Source organism: Neovison vison, chromosome 7 (genome assembly GCF_020171115.1).
Source record: "Neovison vison isolate M4711 chromosome 7, ASM_NN_V1, whole genome shotgun sequence".
Taxonomy (NCBI): Eukaryota; Metazoa; Chordata; class Mammalia; order Carnivora; family Mustelidae; genus Neogale; species Neogale vison.
Genome location: NC_058097.1, coordinates 3,782,795 through 3,802,327, shown reverse-complemented (window position 1 = coordinate 3,802,327; position 19,533 = coordinate 3,782,795). Strand labels below are relative to the sequence as shown.

At 58.3% G+C, this 19,533-nt stretch overlaps 1 protein-coding gene across 1 annotated transcript in view; it reads left to right on the top strand.

Moving 5' to 3' along the window:
• The window catches only part of CRISPLD2 (cysteine rich secretory protein LCCL domain containing 2), a 61,907-nt gene that overhangs the window by 16,486 nt on the left and 25,888 nt on the right, over window positions 1–19,533 (top strand). The window contains exons 3-10 of the mRNA XM_044255624.1: window positions 3,427–3,545; window positions 6,010–6,142; window positions 6,623–6,738; window positions 9,721–9,821; window positions 14,394–14,543; window positions 16,105–16,165; window positions 18,445–18,511; window positions 19,191–19,321. Coding sequence (XP_044111559.1) covers window positions 3,427–3,545; window positions 6,010–6,142; window positions 6,623–6,738; window positions 9,721–9,821; window positions 14,394–14,543; window positions 16,105–16,165; window positions 18,445–18,511; window positions 19,191–19,321 — 878 coding nt within the window. The remainder of the gene's footprint in view (window positions 1–3,426; window positions 3,546–6,009; window positions 6,143–6,622; window positions 6,739–9,720; window positions 9,822–14,393; window positions 14,544–16,104; window positions 16,166–18,444; window positions 18,512–19,190; window positions 19,322–19,533) is intronic.

The window sequence follows — 19,533 nt, the reverse complement described above, 5'->3', positions numbered from 1 at the left end:
GTAGAGAACTAGAGTCGAATTCTTTGTGACTTTGGGTGTGGACTCTTCCCCCGTCCTTCCGTGGACCTGGTGGTCTGGCTCGGTCCCCGGGGGGTGGGTGGGGGAGAAGGACACTTTCCACCTCCCCGGACAGCTGGGCCTTCCTCCTGGCCCCCCGCCACCCCAAGGCCCTATATGGTGCCTGACTTGGAGCAGGGGATTTTCCTTGCCCTGGAGCTTAACCGAGTCCCAAACGCTCCAGGATCCTGGCTGCTCCCCGCCTCCTGTCGGGAACAGGCTAATCTTCTCGTTTCTGCTCTATGCTTGTCCAGGGGCCTGTATGGAAGGTTCGGTGCAGGGAGCAGGGCTCACATGGGCAGCCTGGAACGAGCCTGCCACGTTTTCCTGTTTGTTTATTTTGTGTTATTTCGGGATTGAAGCTGGGATCTGGGTCCTTACGTCTCAATGGCCTGCATGTCAGGGAGGCTGAGTGTTCGTGAGTGTTGTTGGGGCCTCCTCTGAGCAGGGGCCCCGAGGTGGGGGAGGTAGCCTGAGGCCCAGCCCCTCCGCCCTGGGCCTGCCCATCTGCTCGCATCTCCGCCCAAACAAGGGGCACTCATTTGAGAAAGTGTCTTGAAAATTCAGCTCCCTGCTCAGCCCTGCCTGCTGGGGCTTCAGTTGGGTCCTTTGAAATAGCTTTAGTCCTGAAAGGTGGATTTTAAAATTTCAAAGAGTTTAGTTTTGAGTTTTTATAAGTGGACAGACTCTGAAGCCAGCCTTCCTGGGTTTAGGGGAGCTGCTACTCACTTGGTCGCTGTGTGACTTCAGGCAGATTAGTTGGCTCTCTGTGTTAATGTCTCCGCACCTGCACAATGGGGACAATAAAAGCACCTTTCCCATAGCATTGTTTGGAGGAGCTGATGAGATAATGCATAAGTACTAAATAAATGTTAACTATATTGTTGCTATGACTATTTTAGTAACTTGTTATCTTAGCCGAGTGGGATGGGCACTTGGTGACGGCATGCAGAGCAAGCCGAGAACTCCTTGGAAGCCAGATCAAGCTGGGTTGTTAAAGTTCTAACTTCCTGCTGTGTGACCTTAGGCAAGTTGCCTAACCTCTCTTAGCCTTAAGGAGTTTTGTGTGTGTGTGTGTGTGTGTGTGTTTTTGTTTTTGCCTGCAACAATGGGAAAATATAACATACCTCAGGGGCTTATTCCAAGAATTAAATCAGAAAGTGGTGCTGAGAATGTTCTCTGGCAAGGGGCAGGTGTTCAGGGACAGGGCCTAACCCTGCCCCTGGCACAGAGTAGGTGCTCAAGGAAGTTAATTTCCTTAATATCAAAATACAGTTTGTTGAGGGCTGCCCTGCACCTTGCCTGGGAGCTTGATGCCTCTCGTTCAGCTTGCCTCCAAATCCTGTTCCGGCAGCATCGTTAGCCTAGACGGGGAAACAGGCTCAGAGACGTGAAGCCACTTGTTCACGGTCACACAGCCAGCAGCCGGCAGAGCCTGGCCCCGGGGATAGGCTCACCTCACACAAACACTCTCACCAGTGCCCCCCAACTGCCCAGGTCTTTCCCTCCTTCTTCCCTCAGTCATCCCTTTGGGGGGTAGAGAATGCTCACCTGTGCCTCTTCCTACGAGCTGGGCTCGGCTGGAGCAGAGGAGGTTGGGAGGTGAAGGGCAGGCCAGAAAGGAGGCCTTGAATGCAGGGAGGGGAGAGAGCTGTGTCCTTGTTGGGCTATGTCCTCTGTCTCCAGCCAGAATTTCAGAAGCCCTTAACCCCCAGCGATCTGCCAGGACCCTCCCTACCGCCCCTCCCACTGAGCTGTAGAAAACGTGATGGACGCAGACCAAAGGCACACAAGGTTCACGTTGATCAGAATAAACACTGAATTTCTGAGAAGCCAGTGGGCCTTGGGGTGGGGTCAGCGCCTGCACGGGGTCTGCCCTGCCTCCCTGGACTTTGGGAAGGGCCTTGGCTAGCCACGGCCAGAGGGATCTTGGTGCTCCTCCCGCCCGCACCACCCTCCCCTCGCAGCGGATGCTGTCTGCTCCGTCCTTGCTTGGAGATGGAGTCACCAAGTTGGTCTAGGTAGTTGGTTTGGAAGGGGGTGAGCCACAAGTCCGAAAGACGGGAAGGCGGAAATCCAACGTCACGGGATACTGTGAGGTCTCAGGATGGGAGTGGGGGCTTGGATCGGGTACGTAAAGGGAGCAGCAGGAGAAGCCCCCAGCAGAAGGCAGGCCTGTCCCCTCTGCATTGCAGGCTGTCCCGGGCTTTGGAGAAGGATCCCAGGCAGAAGGGACACAGTGCCCGGGGGGCATGAAGGTGGCGGGGGGGGGGGCACTGTCAGCAAGAGCGGAGTCTGACGTCAGAATGGACCCAGGAGGTCCTGTGCAACCGAAGCGGGGGTTGTGCCCAGGGTGTGACCCAATCCACAGAGGCGTATGCCCTAGGCCAGGCCTCGGCCCTGGACGTTCCGGAGTGTCTGGCGTTGGGGCTGGAAAGAGGTGGCCAGGTGGAGGTGGGGAGGCGCTCCACTTCAAGCCATGCCGTCCTGGGGGCCACAGCCAGCGCCGTCAGTCTCCCATTCCCGGCCACGTCCCGGGACCCTGCCTGCCTGTCTCTCCGTGAGCACCTACTGTGTGTGCAGGGCTGGGGCTCTCCCGGGAGGGAACAGCAGTTGCTGGCCTGCCTGCGAGCCGGAGCATCTGCCTGATGACCGGGAGGAGGCGGGACAGCAGCTGGCCGGAGGGCCGCTTGGCATCTGTCCCGCCGCAGGAGAGCGGTGACCCCGCTGCTTTGTTCACCGTGTTCCTTCCCGGGGAGCTGTGTGCGTCCCCGGGCCAGCTGGGAGGCAGGCCGGGCGGCGCAGCCTGTTTCGGATCCTCTGGCCCAGACCCTGCCCTTGCCCCCACCCCTCCCCCGCCCTGATTCAGGGTGGGCTGGGCCGCAGGAGAGCCCCATGGGCCGAGGCCAAAGCATTTTTTGCTCCCCCACCTTTTTTTTAGAACAGTAAAATGCATAAATCATAAAATTCACTCTTTCGACGACTTTGAAGCCTACAGTTCTGTGGTGTGAAGCACATTTGCGGGGCTGTGCCGAGGCCACCCCCATCAGCGGGACTCAGGCATCTTCCCGTTTCACAGACGAGGAGGCAGAGGCCATGGGATGGGCTTGCCCGTCTCCCAGGCAAGCAGGAGCCCCGAGCAGTAGCTTCGAGGATGGCTGTGGGCCGAGCTTCCCTGAGATCCCTGCAGCCCTGCCCCTTCCCGCTGGTCGGGTCAGGAAGCCATCCAACCCCTGCATGGCACCCGGAGTCCAGGAACGGAGCCCTGGCCGGGGCTCCACGCAGGGCCCACGCGGGGGTGCGTGGCTGCAGGTTTGGTTCTTGTGCTCATCCTTGACTCCGGCGGGCCCGTGTCTGCTCCCCCTGCAGACTTGGGACGAGGAGCTGGAGCGGTCGGCGGCGGCGTGGGCTCACGAGTGCATCTGGGAGCATGGGCCCACCAGTCTGCTGGTGTCCATCGGGCAGAACCTGGCTGTCCACTGGGGCAGGTAAGAGCCGTCGCGGTCCCCCCCCTTACGTGTGAACCAGCCGCCTCTGCGGGCACCTGCCGTGTGCCGGCCTGGGTGCTCGCCGTCCGTGGCCACGGTTAAGTCTGCAGGAACCCCTGAGCCATTTACGTGTGGGGGAACATGCTCAGGGCCCAAGGGCACTTCTGAGTAGTTGTAAAACAGACGCGAGCCTGCTCGTTGGCTCCAGACACTGACCCCCGGGCTCGGGCTTTCCAGCTTGGGGGCCCCATTGCACCTCCTTGAAAGGATTCCCTAGCCCGTTGCAGCAGGGAGGGGGGGACACTGGAATGTTGGCCTTGCTGTGCTGGGTCAGGGTATCTTCTCTGCCCCCCGCGTCTGGGTTCTGCTCCTCCTCCAGGCCCAGCCAGGTTCTACCTGGTGAGCAGCTGTCCCTCCCCTCGCCCTCCTCGTCTAGCCTCGGGGAGGCTCCCCCTCACCACCGAGGCCCTCTGGCCCGGAGGAGGCCCTCGAACGTGGCCTCTAAGAGGTGCCCACCTGAGCACCCACCCGGCCGAGGACTGGTTTCCTCAGGGGACGTGGGGAATGGGCCTTTGCTCTGTGCAAACTTGCTGACTGACCAGACAACATGGTGGGGATGCGGGTCCTCCGGGGCTGGACCCAGGGCTGGCCGGGTGCTCAAGCCCACTTGTACTTGGCTACATCGTTGAGAAGTTGGACAGGACTTGAAGTACAGGTTGCCCGACTCACAGCCCAGACAATCCCCAGCCCCGTAAGCACCTGAGTTCCGTGCAGCTGTGAGCCGTCCACTTCCTTTAGGTCAGTGTCTTTCTGGAACAGAACCTAGCCAGTGTCGTGAGGGGCCCAGATAGGACCTGGTGGGTGGAAGGGAACCCACACCTGTTATTATTATTTTTGGTCTCCTGCTGAATTCTGCTTTTTATAAAATCGGTCTTTCGGTGGCATGAAAAGAAAATGTCTACAGGGAGAAAACTCATCATTCCACCGGCCTGGCTTGGCAGCCGGAATATTCCTGGACTCCTGTGTAGCCTCTGGCTGTGGGCCGCATATTTTTTCATCGTGGTAACGGTGGCCAGGACAGCCTTGAATTCTTTCCCTCCTTCTCACCCACGATCAGACCCGTCTTCTATTCCGTGGCCGTCCTGCGGATCCTTGTCAAGGCTGCCTTCGGGCCGTCAAGGCTGCCTTCGGGCCGTCAAGCCGACAGGCGGAAAGTTAGCCTCTCCGTTCTTGGAGCTGGTCCTGCTGTGGCTGTGTCAGGTTTAGTGCTGGGGCGGGTGGTGCAGAGCACACAAAGATCTTGCCCCTGCGGGATCCACAGTGCCGACCTGCTTTCCCCAAGAGATCCCCTCATTCTCCGGGCCCCCGTAGCAGCCTGGCCATGGCGCTCCGGGGACACAGACAGGCATGGGTGTCCCCACGAAGCCCTGTGGCTCCGTGGCTGTGCAGCCGCCAGCGTCCTTCGCTAAGCCAGCCCCGACTACGTCACTGACCGCCGCCAGGCGCTCTGGGCTGTGACAGTGATTGTTACAAGACCTCTAACTGCCCGCCCCACCGCAGTGCTCTCAGACACGGCCAGACCCCTTGTGTCTTCTCTCTTTATCGAAACCGCTTTGTTTACACGTGCTGGGGCCGCTGACCGGGGATCTGTGTCCAGTTTGTTTTCTTTCCCGGGAAGAAAGTAACGATGCCAGCCTGGACGGGTGGGGCCGTGGCCACCCATGGTGATGACCAGCATGGGGGAAGGGGAGGGCTCAGGGGTTAGACTTGAAATAGAAAGTTCTGGAAAGGGTTTGCCCATGTGATGGCAGAACTCTGCTTCTCTGCAGGTTTCTGTACTTTCCGTTTAGTTCTATTTCTATTATTTATTTTTGACCTTGTATCTGAGTCCTTGGGTCTTCCCCCTGCGCCCCGGCAGGTGAGGAATGAAGTCAGCCACGACGATATGGAAACATTCGCCTCTAGGCTCCCCCGTGTGCCCTGTCCCCCATTGCGGGCTGGTTTTGCCCCTTTTTAGATCTTCCCTGGCGTCCCATCTGTGCATTACCTGGATGGTTACTTACTTGCTGTTTTTCTCTGCATTGACTTGAAAGGGACTCATGTCGTCAATCAAGTTGTTTTAAAGAATCACACCTGGGAAATAAGGGGCTTGTGGGCATAAATACGTAATTGTAATATAAATAGTGACTTGTTGGGGGCCAGGCAAACGTTTCCTGTATACACAGGTGGAGTGTGGGCCTCCCAGAGACACTCCTGGAACCCAGGCACTCCGGGAATGCCCAGGGGGGGCTCCTTGTAAGTTTGGGTTCTAGGCACTTACAGCAGGTCCTGGACAGGATTTGGGGCTGTCATGCACAGCAGCCCTGTCCTCTAGCCTGCCCCAGGGACGGCAGTGCTGTGAGCTGCGGTCTCGGTCTGTTGGGTGGGTGGTGGCCGGGACGTAACCAGCTGGTCCGCCCCGCAGGTACCGCTCTCCCGGCTTCCACGTGCAGTCCTGGTATGACGAGGTGAAGGACTACACCTACCCCTACCCCCACGAGTGCAACCCCTGGTGTCCGGAGAGGTGCTCTGGGCCCATGTGCACCCACTACACACAGGTAAGCCCCGAGGCCCTCGCCGCGACCTCAGCCCAGCACCCCCAGACCCCGTCACTGACCCTTCAGGCCTGCTCCTCGGTTGAAAGTCTCCACTCTCTCATTACCATCATGTTTCCCTTTAACTTGGTGTTCTTCAAAGTCCGGCTGTCGGGCCGAGCGTGGGTTTGTGACACAAGTCTGGAAACTGGGAGTAAGCGCTAGAAACTTGTGTGGCAGTCCTCTGTCGCTGGCACATTTTCCCTGTGGGTGATTTGTTTCTGTTTGGGGTGTGTGTGCCTGTGTGTGTACGTGTGTGTGTGTGTGTGTGTGTGTGTGTGTTTAACAAACATACGGATCTTCAGGGATTAGGGAAAAACTCTGGTCCATCACCCCTTCGCAACATACACCCTTTTAGGGCCAGTGCCCTGGAGATCCAGGCCAGACTAGGTTGCCCTGTTCTGCCTTGTCTGGGTCTCTGACACGTGGCTGTCATCTTTTCAGATAGTCTGGGCCACCACCAACAAGATTGGCTGTGCTGTGAACACCTGCCAGAGGATTAACGTTTGGGGAGATGTTTGGGAGAATGCGGTCTACCTCGTCTGCAATTACTCTCCAAAGTAAGAACAAGTAACATGGTTGTCTGGGTTGGGATGCATTGTCCAGCCATGGAGGACCCAAGGGAACTTGGATTAAATGGCGAGGTCTCTTCATAGTTCACATAACAAGACAGCTAGAGATAGGTGCATCCAGTTAAGCTTAAAAGCTCAGCAATGTCCATGAGGACTCAAGCTCTTTCTGTTTCCCTACTGTACTAGCCTGTCCTCATGGTTCCAAGATGGCTGCAAAGCACCGGGCATCACATCTTCCCAAACTAAAGGGACGAGAATGGTAGTAAAGGGCTTTCTCTCGGCCTTTCTCAGCCCTGGCCCACTTTCTCCTTCTGTCATTGGCTAGAACTAGACTGTAAGTGCACAGATGGGTGATGGCGGGGGAGGCTGAGACTTCCCTAATGGCTTCCATGAATGAAATTGCCCAGTTGGCTTTGCAAATCATCTTCTGGGACTCCCAGAGCAAATCAGAAGCTGGAGTAGCTGTTGGCTGGCCAACCGTAGTGTGTGTCATAGCCAGTGGGATGAAAATACGCAGCAGATACCACTCTGGAAATGTATTCACGCTAAACCTAGTTTTTGCATTTTTATGTTTTCCCTTCTAGAAAAGACCACACTGAGCCTGTGTCTTAGCCCCCTTTCTCCTCAGAGCAACCTGATGTCATCAGTGGGCCATCTGTCCCTCTATTGACTTACTTCCTTTGCTCATCAAATAATACACCACTTCTCACAGCATGGCCCTCCCTGTGTACAGCCTGTGGTTTGCTCTCCAGCCACAGGACTGGCTCCTGCCCTCGCACTGGCCCTGCACACAGGATGCCCTCACAGCATATTTGCTCAGGGACTGAATGAAACGAGGATGACCTCACTCATTTGTTTTGGGTCAGGAGCAGCCGTGAGGAGGTGGGATGTGGGGGAATCTCTGAGGTCAGGAGGAAACAGATCGTCTGTCGCGCATCTGTCACGCCCATGCTGGCTGTGTCTCAGCAGCCCACAGGCCCGTGTGAGGGCAGGTGGATTAGGTCACTGCTGGTGGGAAGGGGGATGCCCGCCCCGTGGAAGAGCAGTAACTGGCCTCCTGTGGCAGGGTCCCCAGCAGAGTGGCCAGTGGGGCGTGATGGATATTTCGATTCGACTCTTTGTATAAAAAAAAGAAATATACCTGAAGATCCTATCAGAAACAGAATCTGCCTTTCTTAGCACCCAGCTGTCTTCTTGAAAAACAGAATAACGTAAGGATGGTACCCCTGTCTCAAGTGTGCGGCTCAGTAAACCCCACACGTGTCTGTGTGGGCCAGCCAGCATGCGTGGCCATGACCAAGGGCCAGAGGCCAGACGTCCCAGGTGGAGGCAGGGTGTGCCTCTGGGTGCTGGTGATTCCCTTCCTCCCTGTGTCGTCACGTGGCCATTCTTCTGTGTGTTCATAGAGAGGGAGCAAGGGAGAGAGTAGGGGCTCCCCAGTGTCCCCTCTCTTAGGGACACTGATCCTGGTGGACTGGAGCCTTATCCTGTGACCTCGTTTCCCTCACTCACCTCCTGGCATGCCTTGTCTCTACACACAGCCATCTGGGGGTTAGGGCTTCAACGTGGCAATTAGTGGGCAGTGGGGAGACACACACTGGGTCCGTGTGACACGTGTGTACCCCTGTAACTACCACCATCGACATCCTTCTGCACTGGTCAGTGTCTGCCTCGGACCCTCACGAGAATGGACCAGACACGTCTGCCCTTTCTTGCCCTGTATCTCCTGCTCAGCGCCGTGCGTTGGAGATTAATGCATAGTGTTTTCTGTCCAGTGGGCCATTCTGACAGCTGTGTAGCCAAGAGTCTGAGCCCCTGGCCGTGCAGGACGCTGAGTCAGGTGTCTGACCTCCCAGCACCAGCGGGGGCCCCGGACCTTCCTGGGAAGCTGTGAGAAATGCCGCCCGAGAAATAGCAAGCACTCACGGAACACGCGGCCTTCGCCGTGAGCAGGGCCCTGGGCTGAAGGTCTCCATGCCATCACTCTGTCACTGCACAACCTCCTACTGTGGCCCCTGTTGCAGAGAAGGAGACAGAGGGTCAGGCCTGAGGGCAGCGGTGGGGTCACACGGCAGGCAGGGCAGGGGTTCCACTTGGGAAGTCGTTCTGGACTGCTCAGTGGAGGGAGGCTGGGGGAGGCCAGCGCCAGGCGTGGCTTATCATTAGGGCTCTGGATCACCTTCCTGAGTGGCCCACCAGGTCAACCCTGAAGGAAGTTTCTAGAAGGAATCACAAAGACTGGTCCCCCGTCACGCATGGCTCCAGCTTGTGCTGCCAGAGGCCCAGGCTCTGGGAGAGGGGCTAGGGACACCGTTCCACACCTGTTACCTGGTCCCTGGAGAACCAGGCCTGACCGGCCTCCATTTTCATGGCCAGGAACTTCAGACGGAAGTGGACAGTGTCAGTGACATCTGGACGGACCTTGGTCCCAACCCCGAGGGCAGAGTGCTCAAAAGCTCTGAGCCCCTCCACTTGCTTGCTGTGTGGCCTTGGGCAAGTCACTTAACCTTTCGAGCCCCCGTGGCCTCTCCTGAGAAAGGGTGGAACTCCAGCACGCCCCCCCAAGGTGTCAGAAGGATGGAGGGACCTGGTCGGTAGGAGCTTAGTAGACACGAGCTCCTTCCCAGAATGTGCTTTTACCGCTTTGACAAACGGCTCAACAGGGCAGATCTCGGCAGCTCTCCAGGACGAAGGTGTTGGGGCTGGAATGGGGGGTGGTGGACAGTGTTCAGAGTCGTGTAAGGCAGGACACGGGCAGCGCGAAGGGACTATGGTGCTGGGGAGGAAGGAGGTGTCCCAGTTCCCGCCAGGATTCTTCTAGAATTCTCTAGGCTCTGTGCAGCAGCCTCTCCCTCTTTACGTGGCACACACACCCTCCTTCCTCCCCTGGACAGCCCAGGAAAGGGGCAAGGAGGGGCCCCGGGGCTCAGGCGGCAGCCCCACCTGATGGTGTTTTTGGTGTTCCCGCAGGGGGAACTGGATCGGAGAAGCCCCGTACAGAACCGGCCGGTCCTGCTCCGAGTGCCCGCCCAGCTACGGGGGCGGTTGTAAGAACAACCTGTGTTACCGAGGTAGGAAGTGACTCGGAAGCCACCCTGAGTGGCTGTCCCCTCTGTCTGTGGGCCCGGGGAAGGGCTGTCGTCAAACGGGCCAGCTGAACACTGCAGTCAAGGCGTCCCTCCCCCACCCCTCCTGCCGGTGCAGCCGTGGATGGTGGGCAGACCCCCTCTCCAGCCCTGGAGTTCAGCCCCCCACGTGTCCCCGCATGTCCCTTCAGGAGGCCTCTCCCGTGGCCCCACGCTGCGCTGGGCACTGGCTGCACACGCGTCCCTGCCGTGGTCGGCTCTCACGGTTTGGTTACAAACACACGACAAACAGGACTGTGCCTATCCGAGGTGACCTCCAGGCTGGCAGGGCTTGCCCCGCTCCCGGGCTGCTGGCCTCCTTCCTTCCACTCGTTGGCCCCTCGTGGATGCCTCGCCTGATTCATCATAAGTGTTCACGGTTCCCTTCCCTCTGTGGCCCCAGGCAGATCCGAGTGTCTGCCTCGAGTCCTCGCCCTTGTTCCTAGTCGGCCTCCCGGGACCTTTCCACTGTCCCCGCTGCTGTAAGTAACGCATCCTGGTGCCTGAATGGTTGCTCACATTTTGCAGTATTTTCTCAGGCTCTAGCCTCGGGAAGACGAGTGTTTGTGTTTGGGACGTGTTGTCCGCGTGGCCGCGTCGGCTGCCCTAGGACAGCGGAGAGGGACCTCCCCTGAGGCTTGGGTATGCAGGAGCGGGTGGCTCTCCACGCCAGGCTTTTCTTGACAGTCCAGCGGGCTCTGGGGTGCAGAGACAGGTGGGCTGGGGTGTGGGGTCCCAGACCCAGTTGGGGTGCAGGGGTCCTGTTGTCCCGGCCAGCTGGTCACCACTGGTTCTGCCCAACGTGAGCCCAGGAGACGGGGAGGCTTGTTAATAGCAGTGTCTCCTGCCGGCCCGCCCCGACTCTCTGTCTCCAAGCGGGGTGCCACACACTGGTCTTCAGCGAACCCCTCCACGGAAATCCCTGCTCTGGGTCCTGCATCCACGAAACACGGGTGCTAGAGCCCGGCGCGCTGGCTTCAGGAGGAGCACTCACGCCACATGCCAGCCGCCGGACGCTGGGTGGGCCGCCCCCTCTCTGGGAGCCTCAGTCTCCCTGCCTGGAAGTGGGGGTCATGGCAGGACAAGATCGTGGGTGGAGACTGGCCCTCGGGCCTGTCCAGGCCCTTCCCTGTGTCCCTGGCAGGCAGAGCCCGTGGCTGCCGTCCAGTCCCCCAGGAGGGGCGAGTCCCTTGTCAGGTCCCGAGCGCCAATTTGGGGAGTGTAGGAGAGGGAGGCCCGTGGAGGATTCTCCTCGGATCTCCTGCCGTTCTTTGCTCGAGCCCGATCGCAGGGCTGTTTTCAGGGTCTGTCAGCCCCTCCAGGAGGGCCTCTAGGCGCATAAGCCAGAGCTGCTAGGTCCAGGAGTCGTCTCAATGGTCCCCAGAGCTGTGTGCTCGGGCATACCGCGTGCCGCCTGGGGCTCAGTCTCCTGTCTGTAACAGTGGCAGTAAGAGTCTGTCTGTGGAAGCTTTGCCGGGAGGATGCCCAGAGAAGGATGTGAACGGCTGGCACAAGAACCTTTTCTAAACACACTCGTTATCCGCTCCGAGAAGCGGGGGTGGGGAGGTATGACTGCACTTGTCACCTTGCTGGGGTCCTTCCTCACCTGGTGGGGACTGTAGGTCCTCTCCCCGCCTTGGGGGTGGTGGGGGGCTCATCCGTGCTGTGTATCTGGCAGATACATTCTCCTCCTTGGAAACACAGACTTGGTGTCACACCTCCTCTAGGGAGCCTTCCCTGATTACACAGGCAGCGCACCTGCTTCCGTGCTCTCTCTACCCCCAGACTCTTTCTGGATGCCTGGTCACCTGTTGTTCCAGCAGCCAGTAGGCTCTGAGGGCTCCAGGGTCACAGAGCAGATGTGTTCTGCCTGCAAGCGAATGCATACACCACCTAGATGCCCAGAGGGTCATTTTCAAAGGACACATGCACACAAAGACACCTCAGATGCTGGGTTACCCACCCAATGAAGCCTTTATGCTTGTTTCTTTATTTTTGGTGGAAAACTCCCAAGTCCCCTTGGCAGGCATCCCAGCTTTCTTAGCTAACCAGGCAGAAAGTCTCTGGTAAAGCCGGTTATCTGCATAAGCTCCTTAATCAGCACCGATTGAGGGGCCCCGAAAGGCCTTGACCTATAATGGGGATGGGTCAGGGTTAAAGATAGACCATTTGAGAAGTTTCCATCTCTCCAGCCTGAAACTGTGAACCCGTGTGGCCATGAAGGGTGTGGGCTGTGCGGCCGGGCAGCCCGACACTTGGCTGTGTGAGCTTGGGCAGGTCTCTTAGCCTCTCTGAGCCTCAGTTTTCCTGTCTGTGAAATGGCTCTGATCGGGCCTCCCAGGGAGCGAGGCGCGCAGGCCAAGGAAGCACCGAGCCGGTAGGGAGTCAGTGTGTGCCCCGTACCCATGAGCCCTGAGTTCTGTCACTACCTACAGAGCCAGGTAGGCGTCTGCAGGGAGCTGTAAGCAATGTTGTGGGGCCCGAGACCTCTGGTCCAGGATGGGCCGTGCGCACAGTAACCTTGTGGTGAACTCGGGCATGGAATTTCCCCAGGCCCGCTCTGCTCTGCACGGGGGATCTTAATTGGGATGTGCTCAAACACAGGCTGTCGTCTGGGTAAGCACCCCCCTTTTCATGTGTGCGTCTGAGGGTGAGGACTGTCTGCCCATTTTCTTAAATAGTGACCCTCAAACGCTTTAGATGGCTCTGCCAAACTATATTCGGCCGAATAAAGCCGCGATTATGAGGTATAAAAATCCTAAAGGCCAGTGGAAGAAAACCCGGCTCATTCCGGAGATGGCTCCGGCCGGCAGAGAAGGCAGAGCTGAATAGCCGCATTGATGGCGAGAGCGGACCCGAGCGGAGCATGTGGGCCGGGCGGCGTTTGCAAACCCAGTGTCTTCCTAAAGATTTCGCCTGTAGCTTCGGCCTCCAAGTGGTGATTTCAGAATTCTCTTCATGAAGGTCTTCAAACTCAGCTGGGGCTCTTTTCTTCTCTCTCTCTCTCTCTTTTCTTCCTGAAAGAACCCAAAGAGAGAATTCCTTACGGCTTAGTTCATCATTCAGCAGATTTTATTCAGCAAAGCTGGCTGGGAGCCGGGTGTCTGGGGTTGGGGGGGACAGGGATGAAGCCGGCTGGCTCCTGGCCCCGGGGATTTGGCTGCTGGTGGGAGGGGCAGGTGGTGGTGGCCTCGTAGCTGTCAACAGAGCTCTGATCAGGATCGCATCGGGCTCCGGACTGCCACCGCTTGACCCCCACCTGCTCTCCTCACCCAGGTGGCATGGCGGCTGCGCATAGCTTGGGGGTGGGGGGTGGAGACAGGCCCCTGGAACAGACGCAGCACATTCCGGCCTTGAAAAGCCCTGGAGAATTGGCCCTGGCTCTGGATGCTTGCTTTGCGTGGCCACAAAACACCTGGTCCCCCTTTGGAGCAGAGCGGTCACTGCTAAGGACAACCGGGAACGAGCTACAGGTGTTCATGAGCCCTTGTCCCCGCTTGAATTTTAATCCAGTGCCACAGAGAGGCCTGGGAGGGGCTCCCAAGACTGGGCTTTCCAGCTCTGGTCTTCAGACACCCTTGGGGGATGGGGGTGCACACTAAAGTGGGAGGCCCGCACCCCCCACGAGGGTGCACACCAAGTAGTCCTTGACAAGGCCCCACGGGCAGATAAAAGCAGCCGGACTGTTCCGTGCACTGGCGGGGCTTCATGGTTCGGTCCCTGATGGCCTGCAGGTGGGCCCTGACGAGCGCTTCCAGGTGTCGCAGGAGGAACCCGGGAAGACACACGGATGCTCCCGAGAACTGGAATCTGGCTAATTAACGTGCTAAAGCTGTGGGGCATGGTTGCGGGAGAGAGCACGGGGCTGGGAGACGTCCGGGAGCCAGTGCAGAGACTCCGTTTCCGTTTTGAACCGGAGCGGGGACTTTGGCCGGGTCCTACGTGTCGGGCCGCGGAGCTTCGGCGCAGAGAAAGGCGTCGGCTTGGTGAGCGAGGACTCGGGGGTGCGGAAGGGAGCAGGGCGGCCCTGTGTCCGGGGTGCATCGTGGTCCAAAGACACCGACGCGGGTCGTCCTGCACCACGGTGGGCGCAAGACTGCGGAGACCCCTCCCCCCGCACACCCGGGGGCCAGAGGGTCCTCAGGGGAGACCGTGCCGGATTGGGGTCGGCCTCCTGAAGCCGCCTCCTCGGCTGGTGGTGGCGTGTGGGAGGAGGGGCAGGAAGCCGCTGGCATCACCCAGGTGCAGGCGCCTGGCTTGACGCCTCGGATTGGCCCGGCTGCTCCCGGCTCCACGGCACACGCGGCCCGCGGAGACCCGGCTGCCTGGCCTCGGCGTTAGGACCCCCCCCAGGCCGGCCCTGCTCTGCAGCGTCACTGTCTCTCTGCCGCGGGCCCGACTCTTTGCGACCGAGAACCTCCAGCCAGTCCAGTTTCCCCGTTGCCGTTTTCCCTGCAAAGTGCATTTTTGCTGAATCCCCCCCTTCGTGTTCTCTTTTTTGTCCTCTTCATTCTTAAGAAGAGACGTTGACGTCCAGCCCCAAGCCGGAAACCGACGAGATGAACGAGGTGGAGGTGGCCCCCGTTCCCGAGGACAAGCACGTCTGGGTCCAGCCGAGGGTGGTCAGACCCTCGAAGCCCAAGAAGGCGCCCACCGTGAGCTACATGAGTGAGTGCGGCTCTGTCCTCGGCCCCCGGGCTGCCTGTGCGGGGGCGGTGGTGGGGGCAGGGGACGGCCAGAGAGGTCTCCGGGTCAGCAAACAGTGGGGCACAGCGGGGAAGTGTAGCAGCATTTTATTTATTTATTTATTTACTTTTAAAAATATTTTATTTATTTATTTGACACAGAGAGAGAGATCACAAGTAGGCAGAGAAGCAGGCAGAGAGACAGGGGGAAGCAGGCTCCCTGCTGAGCAGACAGCCCGATGCGGGGCTCGATCCCAGGACCCTGAGATCATGTCCTGAGCTGAGGGCAGAGGCTTAACCCACGGAGCCACCCAGGCGTCCCTGCAGCAGCATTTTATAAAAAATGATATTTTTAAGTCCTTTCCAAAGCAAGCATCGTGGGCGTGGGGCTTGGGGGGCATTTTCCCCCCGGCCGGCATTTCAAAGTTAGACCTTCTCCTTTGAAAGGGGGCTTGGGCTCAAGCTGGGCTCCTACGGAGGTTCCAGTGGGACGGGCCTCCCCAGGCCGGCTCGCTGGTGACTGGACCCCTACTGGCCTCCGTGAGACTTGGTTTGCTCATCCCTACAAGGGGGGCGATAAGGCCCACGTGGGGTTGCTCTGCGGATCATTTGCAGTAATGGGGGCCACCCAGTGTCGGCCCTGAGCCCATCAGCACATTGCCTCCCACAGCTCCCCTCAAGGCTCCCGGAGGCCCTCCGCTGAGAGAGATTGTTGCACTCAGCCCTCGTCCGGCTTTCCCCTGACCTGCCCGCACACTCACCTCACGGCTTCCTTCTTTCTGCCCTCACCAGCCCCGGCTGGAGCCCAGCGTTCCATGTCCCCGCTCCAGCCCCTTAATGGAAGGTTCAGGACTCCCTAGGGACATTTTCCCCCCAGGCATGACACAGGCCTGGGCTGTCTGCCTGGGGTTCTCCGTGTCCCCCTGAGCTGCCAACAGCATAAAATGGGGGCCCCCCCACCCTGAGCAGGGGCGAGCTCATGCTTCTCTGAACACCCCCCACCCCGGGCTTTTTTGGCTGCTCTGTCCCTACTCTGCCCGAGCAGTCTCTGTCCTCATGGGTGTGCCAGTGTCGCACTATCAATCTGTAACACTGTGCCCAGATCCTCATGTGTCCCTAGAAAATAAGCAAGGAGGGCTCGACAGAGCTCGTCTTGGCTGCAGGAGGCTGTGAGGCCACCCTTCCAGAACCGTCTGAGGCTTCAGGGCACTGGGTGTGGGCCAGGCCCCCTTCCAAGGTCACACTGACCTTCTCAGGAAATGCTCGCAGAAGCAGCACCCGGGACACTTGTCCCCGCTGGTTTCTGTGGAAACTGAACCTCAGACTGGGAAAGAAGGTCCCTGTCCAAGGTCACCCATCTGCTCTGAAGGACGGGCCTGGGACTCGAGCCTCACAGCTGAAGTCTGCAGCCACGAGTGCTCCTGCTCAGGTTGTGACATGGGTTCCAGGATGTTCCAGAACGTTCTCTGGAGTACCGGGTGGTACCTTTTACCTCAGACCAATGTCCTGTTGGTGTGACGTGCGTTCTTGTCCTTCTCTCCCAGCCCAGGTTGTCCGGTGTGACACGAAGATGAAGGACAAGTGTAAAGGGTCCACGTGCAACAGGTAAGGTCTGGGCCGGGCCCCTCTGGCACTGACGCCCGCAGCCCTTCCTTCGAAGGGCCAGCCGTGGGGTGTGGGACGCATCATAGGTTAGACGGACCGTGATGTCTCCGAGGTCCCTCTGGCAGCCACCGTTTAAGAAAAGCTTGGCCCACGAAGATGACCTGTGTCTCTCGGCCCAGAGCAGGGCTCTCGTGACGCTTAGGGCTGATGATTCTCTGTGGTGAGGCTGTCCTGTGGCCTGTAGGGAACGAGCAGCCTTCTGGCCTCAGGGATGCCAGGAGCACCCCCACCTCCAGCCGTGGTGACTACAGATGGCGCCAGAAATTGCGCACCGTTCCCGGAGGGGTCCGATCACCTCCAGGAGACCTTGCGAGGTCGGGGCTCCACTCCAGCTGTGTGCGTGAAGGGGGTCACACGGTGGCCCGGGGTGCTGTGCAGGGGATGTCAGGGCAGGGGCCATGGGAGGGCACATGTGAGCTGGCGGTGTTGGCCACTGACAGAGGCCGCGGGCCAGTGTGTTCCCCGGTCCTCAAATGAGGTCATCTCGCCGATGGACTCACTCAGTCTTGTCCATCCAGATGTTGGAGACTGGTGGCCAAGAAGGACGGGTTTGGTTTTGGCAGTGGGGCTGCTAGGCTGCTCTTTCTGGCAGCAAATGGCCGGCAGGTGCAGCAGCCTTGCAAGGAACCTCAGGTTCACGGTTGGAAAACCACGTCCGCGGTCACGAGTGGTCTTTACCCCTCTTGCTCCGGCTTCTGGCAGCCGTTCCTTTAAGGCAAACCATGTCACTTCAAGGAGAAGGTGCTGGCTCCTACTTCATGCTGTGGGGCTTTGGAATTTGGTTTGGCCCGAGGATGAGCCCCCCCCACCCCGCCGCCCCCGCCACTGGACTTGGGCGCGAGGGTCAGGAAGTAGACTGTGAGCGGCCCGGGATGAGATCGCTCCAGGACTCGTGCGTCCCCCGAGCAGCTGGCCGGCGCGTGCTGCAGAGGACATCGGCCAGGCTGCTGGTGAGATGGGCAGCCTGTGGCACTGAGGGCTGGTGCCGCCACCGTCCCCGTGCATGGGGTCTGGGCATGTCTGCACAGCTCTGGGTGTCGGGAACACTCAGTGGTCCCTTTGCGCCGACTTTCTGGGCCACAAGCTCATTACGAGAGCATCATGCCTGAGTAGTCAGGGGGAAGAATGAGAAGCTCGGAGAACACGCATAGAGAACCTTGAGAAAGTTCCAGAGTCGGGGCTTGCTGGGACCCACCGCAAGCAGGGGAGAGGGACTGTCCGACGGAGAACCATATAATTCAAGTACGTCCACCATCTGTCTCCTCGACGGCATCCCATCCCCGGCGCTTTGACAAATATAACATCTGTTGGGCCCTTCCCCCGCCGGACTTTAAAAGGTGTTCTTGTTTAGAGGAAGTAATTCAGAAAAACAGCAGCACTGCCAGCGTTTAAAGAAAAAACAAAAAACAAAAAACAGCATTTCCTTGATCTATAGCAATTAGGTGTCGTCCCTTCCTGTGTGTTCTCTGGGCCCTGGGGAGGTTCCCGCCGCTGACGCTGAAGCTTGTGAGCTACCGTTTTCCTTTAAGGTTTTCCCAAGTCACATACTTTTCAAAGACTTCATTGCTCGGGGAACGCATCAGACTCCAACATACGGCCGTGCAAACACAGGCTTGGCCGTCCCTTGGGCGGTGCTGGTTTCATTTCTAGTTTTCCGTGATGCCAGACACTTGGAATAACATGGGGTCCGACTTTCCGACCTCTGGCTCGGGTTTATATGCCTACGAGGAAAGTTCGAGAATGGGAGAAAGTGAATTTTTAAGTCTTTCTGGAAAGATTGATTTAGGCATTTCAAGGGGGCAGGAGAATCCTCACTGGATTTTATTCTATAAAAAAAAACAAACCAAAAACACCCTTGTGGTTCACACCTGGAAGGAGGCATGTCCTCTTCAGTTGTACCTTCTTCGACGATGGTGTTCGAGAATGTACGTGTGTGCCTTCAGAACTGCTTGTCTTCTTTGAATTGTCCTTGAATTTGCACCTCTGCCTTCACCACGAGTCCTAAACACGTGGAGGGAAGGCCCGGTGGAGCCTGGAATGGTGTTGGCGTGAAGTCCGGCCCGGGGAAATCGTGACTCGCCCGGACGCAGCGGGTTTCGCGTCCCCGGAGCTCCCCTCTGAGGTCAGAGTCGAGCTTTAGAAGGAGACGAACCGGGTGGATTCCCGGTGAGAGCCCCTCAACACGTTCACCTCCGAAAACCGGCTTTCTTCTCCATCAGGTACCAGTGCCCCGCGGGCTGTCTGAACAACCAGGCCAAGGTCTTCGGAACTCTCTTCTACGAAAGTGTAAGTGCCCGTGCGGACGGCCGTCGGGCGTCCGGAAGGGAGGCGGGTGGTGGTTCTCACACGACAGGGTTTCCTTCCCCTCCCTCTGCCCAAGAGCCGACCCGCGCCTGTCTCTGGGCGCGCAGACTAGTAAAGCCGCTTTTGGGGAATGGGGGCTCCCCCTCGGAAGGGGAGTCTCCATCCTAGACCGGGCGTGAACATGCTCCACTGCATGGGGAGAAAGGGCTGTTTGTTGCCGCTTCCGTTCGTAAAGCCCCTCGGATGAGTTTTCTGAGATAAGCAACCCCAGGAACAAAGCCGTGTTCTAGAGAAAGGTGAGTCAGGAGTGGGGTGAGCTTTGGCCAGACATTTCGGCTTTTCTGTGGGTTGAGGACAAACATCCTGGACATTTCTTCTTCTTCTTTTTTTTTTTTTAGATTTTATCTATTTATTTGACAGAGAGAGAGAGATCACAAGTAGGCATGCAGAGAGTGGTGGGGGTGGGGAGGAAGCAGGCCCCCCGCTGAGCAGAGAGCCCGATGCGGGGCTCAATCCCAGGACCCCGAGATCATGACCTGAGCCAAAGACAGAGGCCTAACCCACTGAGCCACCCAGGCGCCCCCACCCTGGACATTTCTAAAGAAGCCCGGACAAAGGTGAATTCAGACGTACTTACGGTGCACCCTGTCCCTGCCCCCAGTCGTCCAGCATATGCCGGGCTGCCATTCACTACGGAATCCTGGACGCCAACGGTGGCCTGGTGGACGTCACCAGGAACGGGAAGGTCCCCTTCTTCGTCCGGTCTGCGAGGAATGGCGTGGAGTCTCTGAGGTAGCTATGATAAGGTTCCTTCTTCCTGGTCATGAAGATATCGTCGAAATCTCAAGAAGCACCCGACAATCTAAAGAAGCAGGAAAAAAAAAAAAAAAACCACCTATGAAGAATTAACTCCGTAGCTCAAAATTCCCCCCACAGGCGATTTGCCATCTTTCCCCTGCGTGGGTTTTCCTGTGTTTCCTTTGGGCTGAGTTTTGACCCTCTCT